The sequence below is a fragment of the Pipra filicauda genome, unplaced genomic scaffold, assembly GCF_003945595.2.
Source record: "Pipra filicauda isolate LSUMZ 115617 unplaced genomic scaffold, ASM394559v2 scaffold128_size5466820_pilon, whole genome shotgun sequence".
Taxonomy (NCBI): domain Eukaryota; kingdom Metazoa; phylum Chordata; class Aves; order Passeriformes; family Pipridae; genus Pipra; species Pipra filicauda.
Window position 1 is genome coordinate 2,633,136 of NW_024103751.1, and position 12,802 is coordinate 2,645,937.

At 35.0% G+C, this 12,802-nt stretch overlaps 1 protein-coding gene across 1 annotated transcript in view; it reads left to right on the forward strand.

Annotated features, from left to right (window-relative positions):
- ASCC3 (activating signal cointegrator 1 complex subunit 3) overlaps window positions 1-12,802 on the forward strand; it is a 246,623-nt gene that overhangs the window by 96,567 nt on the left and 137,254 nt on the right. The window contains exon 12 of the mRNA XM_027731475.2: window positions 1,431-1,502. Coding sequence (XP_027587276.1) covers window positions 1,431-1,502 — 72 coding nt within the window. The remainder of the gene's footprint in view (window positions 1-1,430; window positions 1,503-12,802) is intronic.

The following is a 12,802-nucleotide window of genomic DNA, read 5'->3' on the forward strand; positions in this document are numbered from 1 at the left end:
GCTTTGCCACAGTCTTCTGAAATCCTGTACCAAAAAAACTCCCCAAAAATTTGAAGCTGATTAGCTATTTACAGAATCACGTGCAAACTCTAGGAAAGCTTTCAAAGGCAAGGACAATCTGGTGCATTCATTATGCATAGAAGTTAGCTGGGAAAGCTCTTGAAACTCTGTATGTTGAAATTCTTAGAGCATATGGGACCATGACTTCTTCAGTTGAGGTCTGGTAATGTCAGATATTTTTTCAGATAATGTCAGTTCTTTTTCTTGATGCATTTTTATTTTTTTCTCTTTAGGTTTAAATGCAAAGAAAATATAAAGTTATGTTTGTATGTATGTGTATGTGTGTATGTATGTCCATGTGTATTTATGCACTGCTTATATATGTTTCTCCTTAATGATTTTCATTTGCTACTATTTGAAAAAAAAAATGCTAACCTCTCATTTCCAGAATAATTAGACTGGCTGCTTGTCCCTTGCACACGTCTGTATTTTTTCATCTTTTTGCTACTAGTACAATTTCAAATAGGAACATTCTCTGCTTTCCTCTAAAGCTCTTTTAAAGCTGTGATTTTCAACTTTCAGCTAGTCTACATAACTCCAAGTACTAAATTTCCTTTTTCAAATTTTTGCATACTTTGTTCTTGTAAAACATTTTTTTGTGCCAAACCAATTTGGTTATAAGACACAAGTGCACAAATAAAGAATGGACTGATTGCTCTAATTTTGGACTTATTTATTTTGATTTGCCACAATCTTGATATTGAGGTGCTTTCAAGTAGATACATGCCGTTTATATCGTAATGCATTAAAGAAATAGAAAAAAAAATCTTTAGAGTAGGTTGAAGAATACTTTTTATTTCAGCCAGAATATTCCTTAAACATTTTATTTATCCTTAACTGTAAATTCTCTACATGGTACTCTCACTGTTCTCTGTACATGACCCAGCTATGAAGAAATTTCTGTTCTCTATGGCAAAAAACCTGAACTACCAGTAATTTCCTGTAGATAAATATATACATATGCAATGTAGAAACTATTTTTATGTATCAAATAGAAGACCTTAATACTGGATAAGATATATTAAATTGATATTTCCTCAATATCCTGTAGAAGTAAGATTCCTTAATACAAAACAGATAAATTAAGGAACGGGTTACCTCTCTTTGGTCATTAAAAAACACCAGCAAAGTGACATAATGAATTTTCCATTAACTGCCCTTACTCATATTTTATCTACTTATTTTCATATTCTGTTTCTGAGTTTAAAAATAACAAAATGCTATAGTTAGGAATGGGAATCTATATATTTTATATTTAATTGCATAATCAAATTTATCTTTTATGGATCACTGTAAATTGCTTGATATGTTGTAGAAAATACATAAAGATAGAAATTATTTTAATATGGACTATGATGTTTGTTTTTCAGGTGCAGCAGCTGAATCATATGGATGAAGTGTGTTATGAAAATGTGCTGAAGCAAATAATGGCTGGACACCAGGTATTTATTTTTTTTTTTGGTTTCCATTCAGAACATATATAAAGAAGGTAGTTTTGATGATCACAGTGATGCGTTAAGAATTTCTTTTTTGAAGATTTGTTACTTCAGAGATAATCTCTAACCTTGAGAACACTTCATAGAAATAGCATACAAGAAAATCTAAACTGACTGAATAGTGTTAGCTTCTAACAGAGGTCAAAATTCCTGGTACTTTACATATCCTCAAAGTAATTAATGTATATTTATGTCACTTTTTTAAAAATTACAAGACCTTACACTGAGGTACATTTAAAGATTTAAAAAATTAAAAATACATAACTTAATTATTATATTCTTAGCCTTTCACATATCTTTCAAATCTCAATCTCTCCTGTTAGAGATGAGGGATGAGAATTCCGCAATGTTCAAGTCATAGTGCATAAGGGCTCAGCATCCGTCATTTGATATGTCCTGGGGTTCGTGTTTTGTTTTCTTTTGAAGGAAAGTCATCCTTCATTTTGCTTTACAATAGAGGTTTCTGTAGTGAATTTTCACGTCTGATGTTCCCCTCTGCTAAGATTGTGGGCCTGACTATTTGCCTGAATAGTTTATCATTCTGTTATTGTGCTCCTGAATCGCTCCCACATAATGTCTTGTTTTTGTTAGAACTTTGCACATAAAGCAGGTATGGCACCTGTTTGGAGCAATATAAAATGCTAGTGCACTATGATACTTGAAGAGGCTTTTCACTAAATAACCTATATATAAAAGGTGGAAACTCTGTCCCCTATAGTCACGCTAAGAATTGCACTTTTTGCCCTTTTCACAAAAAATTCATTGTGTTTTTTGAAAGATGAACAGTTGGTTTATGACCTGGGGGGGGAAGGGGAAATACTTCAGCCAGCTTCCTAGTCCTTCTGCCCCCCCCCCCTTCCCTCCCTACTTTACACCATTCTTCCACTTCTCTTGTTGTTGTCAGTTACTGTTGTTACATTCAGAAAACTTGCATGAAGATGACATATGGAAATGCTGTTATTTTCCTGTTATTGAAATTTGTTAGCACTATCAAGGGAACTTTGCTTTCTCCTCATTGTCAGTTATGCCCGTGCGTTACCAAATTCCTAACACTGAAGTACATTTAGTTTCTTATCTTTCATTTATTGTTATTATTTCGTGTATTTTCACTTGCTGTAGTGCAGGTAGCAGATTCTTTACATCAGTAGCGTCTAAGGAATTTATCTTGGATTCCCAGTAGGAAGTCATATGCTGTTCCAGCATGTTTATTGCACCTTTCTTCCCTTCTCTTTTCTTCACACGGAGGAAAAAACGGACTGCAAACATATATAATATTATATAATAAGTACAATTAGTTGTTTAATCCTAGTTTTAGTTCTTGTACTGGCAGATGAACGCATTAGTGTTTTGTTTTAAGGCAGAAAGGGACCTGGGGGTACTAATTGACAGGAAGCTCAACATGAGCCAACAGTGTGCCCAGGTGGCCAAGAAGGCCAATGGGATCTTGTCCTGTATCAAAAATAGCGTGGCCAGCAGGAGCAGGGAAGTGATCCTTCCCCTGTACTCTGCGTTGGTGAGGCCACACGCAGTTGTGTTCAGTTCTGGGCCCCTCAGTTCAGAAAGGATATTGAGGTGCTGGAGCGGGTCCAGAGAAGAGCAACAAGGCTGGTGAAGGGACTGGAGCATAAGTCCTATGGGGAGAGGCTGAGGGAGCTGGGGTTGTTTAGCCTGGAGAAGAGGAGGCTCAGAGGTGACCTCATCGCCGTCTATAACTACCTGAAGGGAAGTTCTAGCCAGGTGGGGGTTGGTCTCTTCTCTCAGGCACTCAGCAATAGGACAAGGGGGCACGGGCTAAGCTCCGCCAGGGGAAATTTAAGTTGGATATCAGGAGAAAATTCTTTACAGAGAGAGTAATCAGGCATTGGAATGGGCTGCCCAGAGAGGTGGTGGATTCACCATCCCTGGAGATTTTTAAACGCAGATTGGACGTGGCACTGAGTGCCATGATCTAGTAAATGGACTGGATTTGGACCAAGGGTTGGACTCGATGATCTCGGAGGTCTTTTCCAACCCAATCGATTCTATGATTCTATGATTCTATGATTCTATGATTCTATGAGCTACAGCTGTAAGAGGTTGAGTGAAGAATGGTAGTCTACTAAATGTTACAGTTTCAGCAGCAGACGTTGCTGATTTCAGTTTCTGAAAATTGTATGGACAAAGCAGAAGTATGGTTTCCCTTGCTATATAAATGTTGATTTCAGAACACTTAGATTAATTTGATTCAAATGATTATAAATTCTTTTTGCTTGAAAAGGTTCATTCTGCTGTGTTGCACATACTCTTTAAAGTACACATCTAAATAGCTACCGGTTGCACTGGGCTTTTCTTCATAGTATTTAATACATATTGGTCTTGACATTTATGAAGCCAAAATTCATAACCTGAAACGAATTATATACAAATACTGGTATACAGGCTTTGACAGTGCAGAATCAAGTATATCAACTAGTTATCCTAATACAGTTAATTATATTATAGTATGTAGTATTGTACCACATTAAAAATTAGAGTTTTCCTTTTAGTGAGTATGCTGTGACAAATCTGTCTAATCATTAAACCAACTGCAGATGTTTAAAAATGTGGGAAAAAAAAACCAGGTCATGTAGATATATCTACATTGAGATGCCTACCCCATAGTGTAAAATGAGTATTATGAGTGAATATGATTAACATTACACTAGGAAGGCTTTCTTTTGTGTCTTTTAACAATTTTGATAATACCCTTTGTTCCTCTAAAGTTATTACACCTTCTTCTGATTTTCTAAGTTTCTAGAAACCTGTTACCTTGTGTCCACGTTCACCACAGGCTATTGTTATGCTCTGTTAACTCTTTTAGCTTGTGTGATCCATAAAACTTGTGTTTATTCACATTCTATGTGTGCAAAGTTTGTTTTCTTTTTAACAAAGCTGTCGTTTTCCCTAAATATACTTCTTAGAAAGATGTATTCATATCTTTCCTCCCTCCCCCCAGTATTAAAGAAAAATTTCCACAGCTGTTGTATATCTGTATGACATTTAGGAGATGGTTGAGATTTTATATCTATTCAGGCAGTGATCTGTGACAGAGAGCCAGAAACCTCTCTGTTCTGTCTTGTACTGAAATGCCAGAAAGAAATACCAGAATCAGTAAAAAACCCTTTTCCCCTTCTAAAGTTGCTTGAATTAATGTACACCTTTCTGTGGCCATCAAACTTTCACAACATTGTCTCTTTTAAAGATTCTTGATCAGAGTCTTTGGAATGTCTTAATAAATTGAATTCAACATTGTTTGTTTATCTACTGTTCTTTTAACTCATTCTCAAAGAATTCTACCATTCCAGAACCAAATAATTTACTCTTATGGAAGTCATACTGATGTGTCAGTGTCATATTATGGGTTACAGTGTAAGGCTTGACTGCAGTTATGTGTTCATGTGTTTTTATTAGATGTACGTGTGTTTTCATTTTTTAAGACTAAGGGTGGTAGGAGGTAGTTGCATTCTGCAGGCATGTGTTTTGACAGATGGAGAGAAGCTTTTTATGTTGATTTTTCAACATTTGTCTTCTGCAGGACTTCAAGTTCTTCATTGCAACTGGGAAATTAAGAGTTGGTGATTCAGTCTTTAATTTTGATCCATCTGCTCAAACTAATGAGATATCTCATTTGTAGGCTTCACTTTGAATTACCAAATGCAACTGAAACAAAAGCATTTGTCTTATAACACAATTCTCTTGTTTAGCTTGAAGAAACTTGATAGATGACTTGCCCTACTGAGTTTTCTAGCATTTTTTTTCTGGAAACTTCTTATTGTGACTGAAGAACTAAGATCAGAAAATGTCCCAAAGGTCTTCAGGTGTTTTTTAAGTCAGTGTGCTCATTTTGTAGAATTGCTAACGATGTAGAACTCCATTAGAAGGTTTCTCTGGCAGATCCTACCTCTTAAGACTGCTTTCAGTGAGAACCTCTAGTGCTGCTAAGTCTGCTTTTCTGGAACTGTCCTTCCATGCTGGATATTAGCTGGTGAATATTTAGTTTCATGTTGTACTTTGAATCTGCTATGTTCTGATATTATCTGAAAAGATACTAGGTCTTCTTGGATTGATTTTTGGAGTTTTATTTCTACCTCTATCAAAGATTCTTTTAATGAAGAAAGAAAAAATTGTGCACCATTTGTCAAAGAATGCGACTCCAGGCTCAGTTGCAGGTAACTTATTTTTGCCAGCACCTCTGTTCCAGGATACTGTTCACTTGAAGGCTAGGTGAAGGCTAAGTGACTGAAATTATCATTCCCTGTTATTACAGCTGTCTTTTGCCAGACAGTCACCAGTCGTGGGCCACATGCATTAACAGCTCTAATTCAGCTACAGAGCTGAAAAAAACTTCGCATTTTACAGCCCTGTGAGAAGGGCATTTAATGGCAACGAGTTCTGGTGTGCAGGTAGCACCTTTCTGAGACAGACTGTAGAGAACCTCACAAGATCAGCAAAGACAGTGAACTATCTGCAGTGACTGAAGACTGCACTTATCAACATCATTTTTAGAATAAATTGAAACATTGCATTATTAGCCAGTTTAGGACAATGCATATCATACTGTCTTTATCTTCACAATTTATGAGGGTGAAAACACTTTTGTCATGTTATGATTTGAGAAACAACTGTATTTTTAGGAGTTTTGAGAAATAACAGTATTTTTAAGGTTATTCCTCTGAAATGTATCGTGTCAATTTTGACTTTATGTTAAATTCCTTCATCTAAAAAATATGGAGCTGTTGCTGTCTTTGTCAAGGTTCAGTTGCTTAAGTTAGTATCCTGAGGAGTAAACTCTTTTTTACTCTGACACATAGATTCACTTCCATTATATCTGCTGCTCTTACTGACTTTTGCTGGTTTATCTCTTTAGCTTGGTTACCAGGATGTTCTTATGTTTCTTCCATTGTCCCCATCACCTCTTAAATACTTCTGCTGTTCTGAGTTTGTCAGAACCATACTGTTTGCTATCCTTTCTTTTTTCCTTATTTTATTTTGTCTGAAGATTCAATCAAAAAAAGTAAATTTCTTGTATTATAAATTAGACTTGTTGCTGAAGTCCTTGGAAGCTTTTGGATGAGGTGCTTCCTCAAACTGCACCCATACAACCATTTTTGGCCACATTCTCCAGACTGCTCACCTCTTTTGGGATTTTTTACAGCATTTTCTTGTTCTTTTTTTTCTCATAACTGATTCTCTTTGATATCATTTAAGCCTTCAAAAGAACTTGCGTTTTTATTTTGCTCTTGGTGTTGTTTCAGCAGGTCTCCTCTATTTGTTGTCTGCACCTTACTTTTCTGTAAGGTTTTTTTTTTCTGACCTTCAGTACTCTGTTACTCATCTTCAGTCAGAGATATCTAAGTTTCAGTCCTCATTCCTTACCCAATGCACTTTGGTCCTTTGCCATTTTGTCTGTTTATTACTGTTTTCAACTTGGAGCGCCTTTAGCATTCTCCTGTCTTCTGAAACTTCCTTTTAAGACAATGAATGCCTGCTTTCCCACTGGTTTTGAGAGTTTTCTGTGTAAGTCTGACATGACATTATCTGTTTTAACTTTTCTTCTGTTAGCTCTGGTACTCACTGAAGCTCTTGCAAGTTCATTTTCTCACTGAGCTTGGTATCTTCAGTTCATAGCAAAAACTGACTGTTCCATGGAAATTCTAGTGTCTTTCTGCGGTTCTCTTTGACCTTGCTGTTTGCGCATGCGTTAAGACTCAAGGTGTCAGTACATAAATGCATCATGGCTTTACAAGAAGTGGTTTCTTTAGGCAAGGAAGAGCTTTTCAGGTGGCCAAAGATGCCAAGTTGTCTGTTGCTAAGAACCTGGACTTTTGAAATGCTAAATAGCATTGAAAGCCTCACCACAACATCAAAAAGGGAATGCAGTTATAGTGATCCTACAAAATAAGCAACAACTCCACTTAACTTGAGTGGAGCAGGTTTTAGTAACTGTAAACCAGTGGAGACACAACAACACCTTTTTTTGAATTAACATGCTAGGAATCTCACTGCTGGGACTGAAAATATAGACAAAAATACTTAAAACAATGAATGGCCTTATACAAACCATCTGTTCTCATTGATGCACTGAGTGGTGATTTTGGACTGCCCATTTTGTGCTTATCTCTGTTCAATTTTCTTAACTTTTGAAGAACGTGCTATTTCAAGTACCTTAGTTTCTGAGCTTTCGCTCTTCTCATTTGGGCTAGTTTCTTACATTTGGCTGGTTTGTGTTCTCTTCTGCTTTTGCTTTTGCAGTGTTGTCTCAACTGCATCTGATATACCTGTGACAAGCTTTACCTTTTATCTTTTTCAAATTACATGAATGTGCAGAATACAGCCGTATATACTGGTTAAATTTTTAATTAGTCTATGCGCTGGGTAGTTACTATGCAGTTTTCTGGAGATCAAGATTGCTTTATTAATTAGAATTTATGTTCTTAATTAGAATGTTGTTCTATACCACTGATCTGCATTTAGTTCACTAGAAATAATATTGAGGTGTGATATATTTTTTTTTTAATTTTGGAATAATTTCTAAGTACCACCTTGAACAGAGTTTTAATACTTTACTCTTTCAAATCAGGATTTTTTATGTCATGGGTCAGAAACAAATTACACTTGAACTTATACAGTCAGAACTGGTTCTGCAATATATATTACACATAAAACATTCACTTTGTCTGTAATTGTTCTCTACTTGCAATACTTGAATTGAATCTTGCAATACTGAGAAGTGTCATCTTGGTTTTCTTACACTATCTTTAAAAAAAAACAGAATAGCTAATTTAAATCTATTATATTAGATTGTCAGAAGTGAATTTGACAGGTATTAATTTCATCTGTAAAAATGATGGATTAAATTTCTTTATTATCAGTTTTCCAGCTGTTATTTGGTTGCAGAAGCCGTGTGAAGATAAAAGTTTAATAAGCTTAGTTACTGGAACTGTTGACAATGCTTTTATAGCCATGTCATGAGATAAGATTTAATAAAACAGTATTTTCTTCAGAGTTCTCTCTGGAACTTAGTACCTTGAGAATTAAACTTGTCCTAGTATTTTTTTCCCAGGTAAAATAGTATTTATAGCATACTTTGGACAAATAGCTCTGACAAGTTACAGGAATTTGTTAAAATGTGTTCTTCATCTAGATTTTTTTTTTTATTCCCAGACATTCATCTTAGAGGTTAAAAAGCTTATTTCAGCCTGAGTTTTTGTACCTCTGTGTCTGTACAGATTACTTCTCCTTCATCATCTGGTGTGGCTTATTTGCATATATATGTGTATATATTGCTTCTATATTTATATATGCACACATGTATGAATAAAAATACGCAAATACAGAAGGTAAAGTGGTCCGGCAGGATAGCTGAATTATGACTGATGATTTTAAATGTTATTTCTCTGTCAACTGATTAAGTGAAAAATTGAGTTTTAGGATAGTTTTCTTTTGCAGTTTTTGCACAATTATGGCCATTTGTATGTATGCTTTCTTTAACAAAATCGCAAACTAATTCAGTGCTGGTGCATTACTTTTATATTCTGCATCTTCATCATTTATTTATGCACTTCATTTCCACAATAACTGCCTTTTGCAATTTTAGGGATATAACAGTTAATATAATCTTATGCCTGTATAAATGAAATTTTGTATCTTACTTTAATTAAAAATCCTGTTTTGATGTGTTATGTAGAAGATACACTTCAAAAGGTGTTTTATAGCAGATGTTTCATATTATTGTCAAATGATATGTACGTACTATTTTCCTCTATATTTTCTAGTTGAATCTATTTGGCTTTAAACATTTACCTTGTCAGCTGCCTTTATGAACAGCTGAGGAAATTGTTGGAAATGGATGCCATAACAAGTTATGTATATGAAAAACCATAAGTCTTCAATTAAGTTCCTTTCTAAATGTGTGCAATGTTTCTATGCCTTATGCTAATTTTTGCACATATGCTTGTATTTATATAGTAGTTTGTCTGCATGTGTGTGCTCAGGTGTTCACAATGAATTTATGTAGACCAGAAGCACCAATTTAATATCTTGCCATTAATTATGAGTGCATGAGGTGTTTATTTTATGTCTGTAGTCTTGCACAGCTTCACAGTGTTGTCAGTATTGGTAATACAAATGTTTAAGGTAGTGAGTGCTACTATATTTTAAGAATAATTCTATTATTCTTCTTCTGATTTTATGAATTTGCATTGAATCATTAAAACAAGAAAAATCAAACTTAATTCCAGATGAATAAGTTCTCATAGCCTAAAATTATATTTAAACAAAGTAATAGATGGTTACATCTTGAGCCAGTTGGCCTTTTGTGGATGACCTAAGTGTTAAATTATAGATGTATGGCTTACAAGTATGGTAAAGACAACTTGACCAGTCTAGCAGCCATATGCAATAACTTTTACTGGCTCTATGTTAAAAGCTGTTTTTCAAACATGATTCTGCAGACCATTAGCAATCCAGAAGATTCTGGAAGTCTGTGGATTCCTGTCAGCTCTATATTGTTTTCCAGTAAGAATTCAATTACAAGATTAATTGATACTCCAGAAGACATGTTGAGTATTGTTAGTGGTTCAAAGCTTTTGAAAATTCTTACCCTGTAGCCTTGAAAGAAAATGATCTGTGTGCTTAGTTTAATATAATAGATAGTATCAACTAATAAACTACCTGATTATTGTCAAAACATATGTAAATTATTCAAAATGTAACAAGGCAGCTACTGTCCACCAAGACCTTAGGCCTGTCACAGAGTTTTAACAGTTGTAATTAGAGAATCCAATTAGTGGGTTTTAATTTGAAATATACAGGATGCTGTAGAAAATAAGGTATTTTGAGGAATCCATGAGGATGAGAAATAAATTTTCACTAAGATGCATTAGGAAATTCCTTTGACTTTATACTTCTAATCGCTTTCCAAAGTATGAAGTTTCTCACATACACGATGGTGTGGTACTGAAAAGATGGTTCCAGAATATATTACATTTGTATACTTGCATGCAGTTTAGTCAGGAGGTATTTATGACATACTTATTTAGGGTAGGATATTTTGAGAAGGACTAGGTATATAAAGTGTGGGTTTAGGAGAGAGATACTCTTTGTTCTAGCACAGTTTACTACCATTAGCAAACTATTGCATTATTTAAATTCTTCATAAATTTATTAAGTTTCGTATTAAAAACATTGCTTATACTTGAAAACAATTCTTTGCTTTTCTGATGATCTAGAGAACTTGTTGATTAGGAGCAAAAATTTGGATAAAAGACTGGTATTAAATTGGTACTGATAAGAAATAAACTAGAACCCGTAACAATTCTGTTCTTTAATTGTTTAGTAAGTTTATGTTGCTGGATCGTACAAAACCAGAAGGTAGAGAGACTGACATGGAAATTTTCTTAATCTTCTTTTACTTAAGTAAAAGGAATGGGAATAGATATAAAGGTTTTCTCCAGTATCCTCCATGTTCCTTTCCTTTAGGAAAGCTGAATAGAATCTGCTTATCACTACTGACTCCTGAGTTATTTGTGCATATTATGAATGGTATGCATGTAATTATAAATAGATTTGAAAACATAAGAAGAGAGACAGTAGACATAACTCTTACTCTGGAGTGATATTTGTTAAAAATGTAATTTATTATAACATAGAAACATTTTATTGTACAAAGCCAAAATAGTTAATGTCAAAACAGGACAAAGGGAAATACTTGAAACAAATTATTGCATGATCTTGTTTTTTGAAAAAAAAAATGCAGTGAAAAGACGCTTGTAATTTTGAAGAATAATTGTCGTTCAGGTCCATTGGCATCTGCAAAAACGCAATTATTAACTGCCTAATGACATATATTTGCATAGAAATAGACTAGCTATTCCTGCTTAATTTTCTCTACAAGAATAGTTATTGCTATTTCTATTCTATCCTGTCAATTAAAATTCAGAATAATTTCTACCACCTATAGGAGTCAGTAAAGCATTGTTTGTTTGTCTTATTCTAATTTGCTCTCTGCTTTAATTTTCACTCTATTCATTTTTCCTTTGCAATTTGTAATATATTTGGCTAATGCTACAAATGGAAGATAGCATAGATCCCATTATATTGTTCTGAAACAGGTTTTCTTTAGTGTCCAGAATCCATATTTAAGCATTGATTCCAAAACTGAGTATTTATTTTATGTCATCTAATATAATTAAAAATATAATAAAAGAATATTGTAAACACAAGGGCTTGCATTTTTAAAAGTATTTAATAATTTAAAACTTGCTGATGTGCATTAAATCAAACTATTTCCACATTAGTGGAAAATGTATGTAACTGTTGTACAAAAATATAAAGGCAGAGTCATGACATTTCGTATGGGTACTTTTTACTCAGAAGCATCCTCCCATTAGTGCTACTGCTGGCTTTTCTTCAGTGTAAAGGTTTGATGCTATCAGAATCTCCTATTTTAGTGCTAGAGGCTCAATGTCAAACTTATGGGTCCATAACTCTTTAATCAACAGCTTTGAAAGGAAATGACATGAACCCCTTATATCTTTCAATTTTAGTAGTGGCAGAGGACACAATGTCTCGTTTTACATGAGCATAACTGGGTGCCTCTCTGAAATTCCTGTGCACTACAACATGCAGCATATGGAACTAAAGGGAGAAATCAGGGGTCTGCATCCAGTTGCTGAGCTAAGACCGCATTGAGGTCAGAGATGTGATATGATGCCTCACATGACTGAGTGCTGCAATGGGTGGAAACGGAATCTTGAGTAAGGTCAAAGTTAGGGTGGTGAGAAACTTGCTTGTATGTACAGCAGGGATAGCTGGACCTCTGTCTAGGGATGGCTAATAAGCCACCTGAGAGTTTAGGAGGAAGATTAGCCAGTCCATGGTCTTTCTGGGGGACTTTACCGTCCCAATATCTGCTGGAGACACAACACAGCAGGGCAAAAGCAGTCCAGGGAGTTTCCAGAGCGCATTGATGACAACTTCCCAACGCAGATGATTGAAGCTGTTGAAGGTTGCAGTGACCATGCATGGTGGAGTTCAAGATTCTGATGGAGGAAACAAGGCAAAAAGCTGCATTGTCCTGGCTGCAGGACAGCACTTTGGCCTTTTCAGAAATCTCCTGGGAAGAATCCTATGACAGGTGGCCTGGGGGATTTTCAGGGATCAGATCTACCAAGCTCAAGAACGGTCCATCCTGATGTACAGGCAATCAAGCAAAATGACCCAGAGTC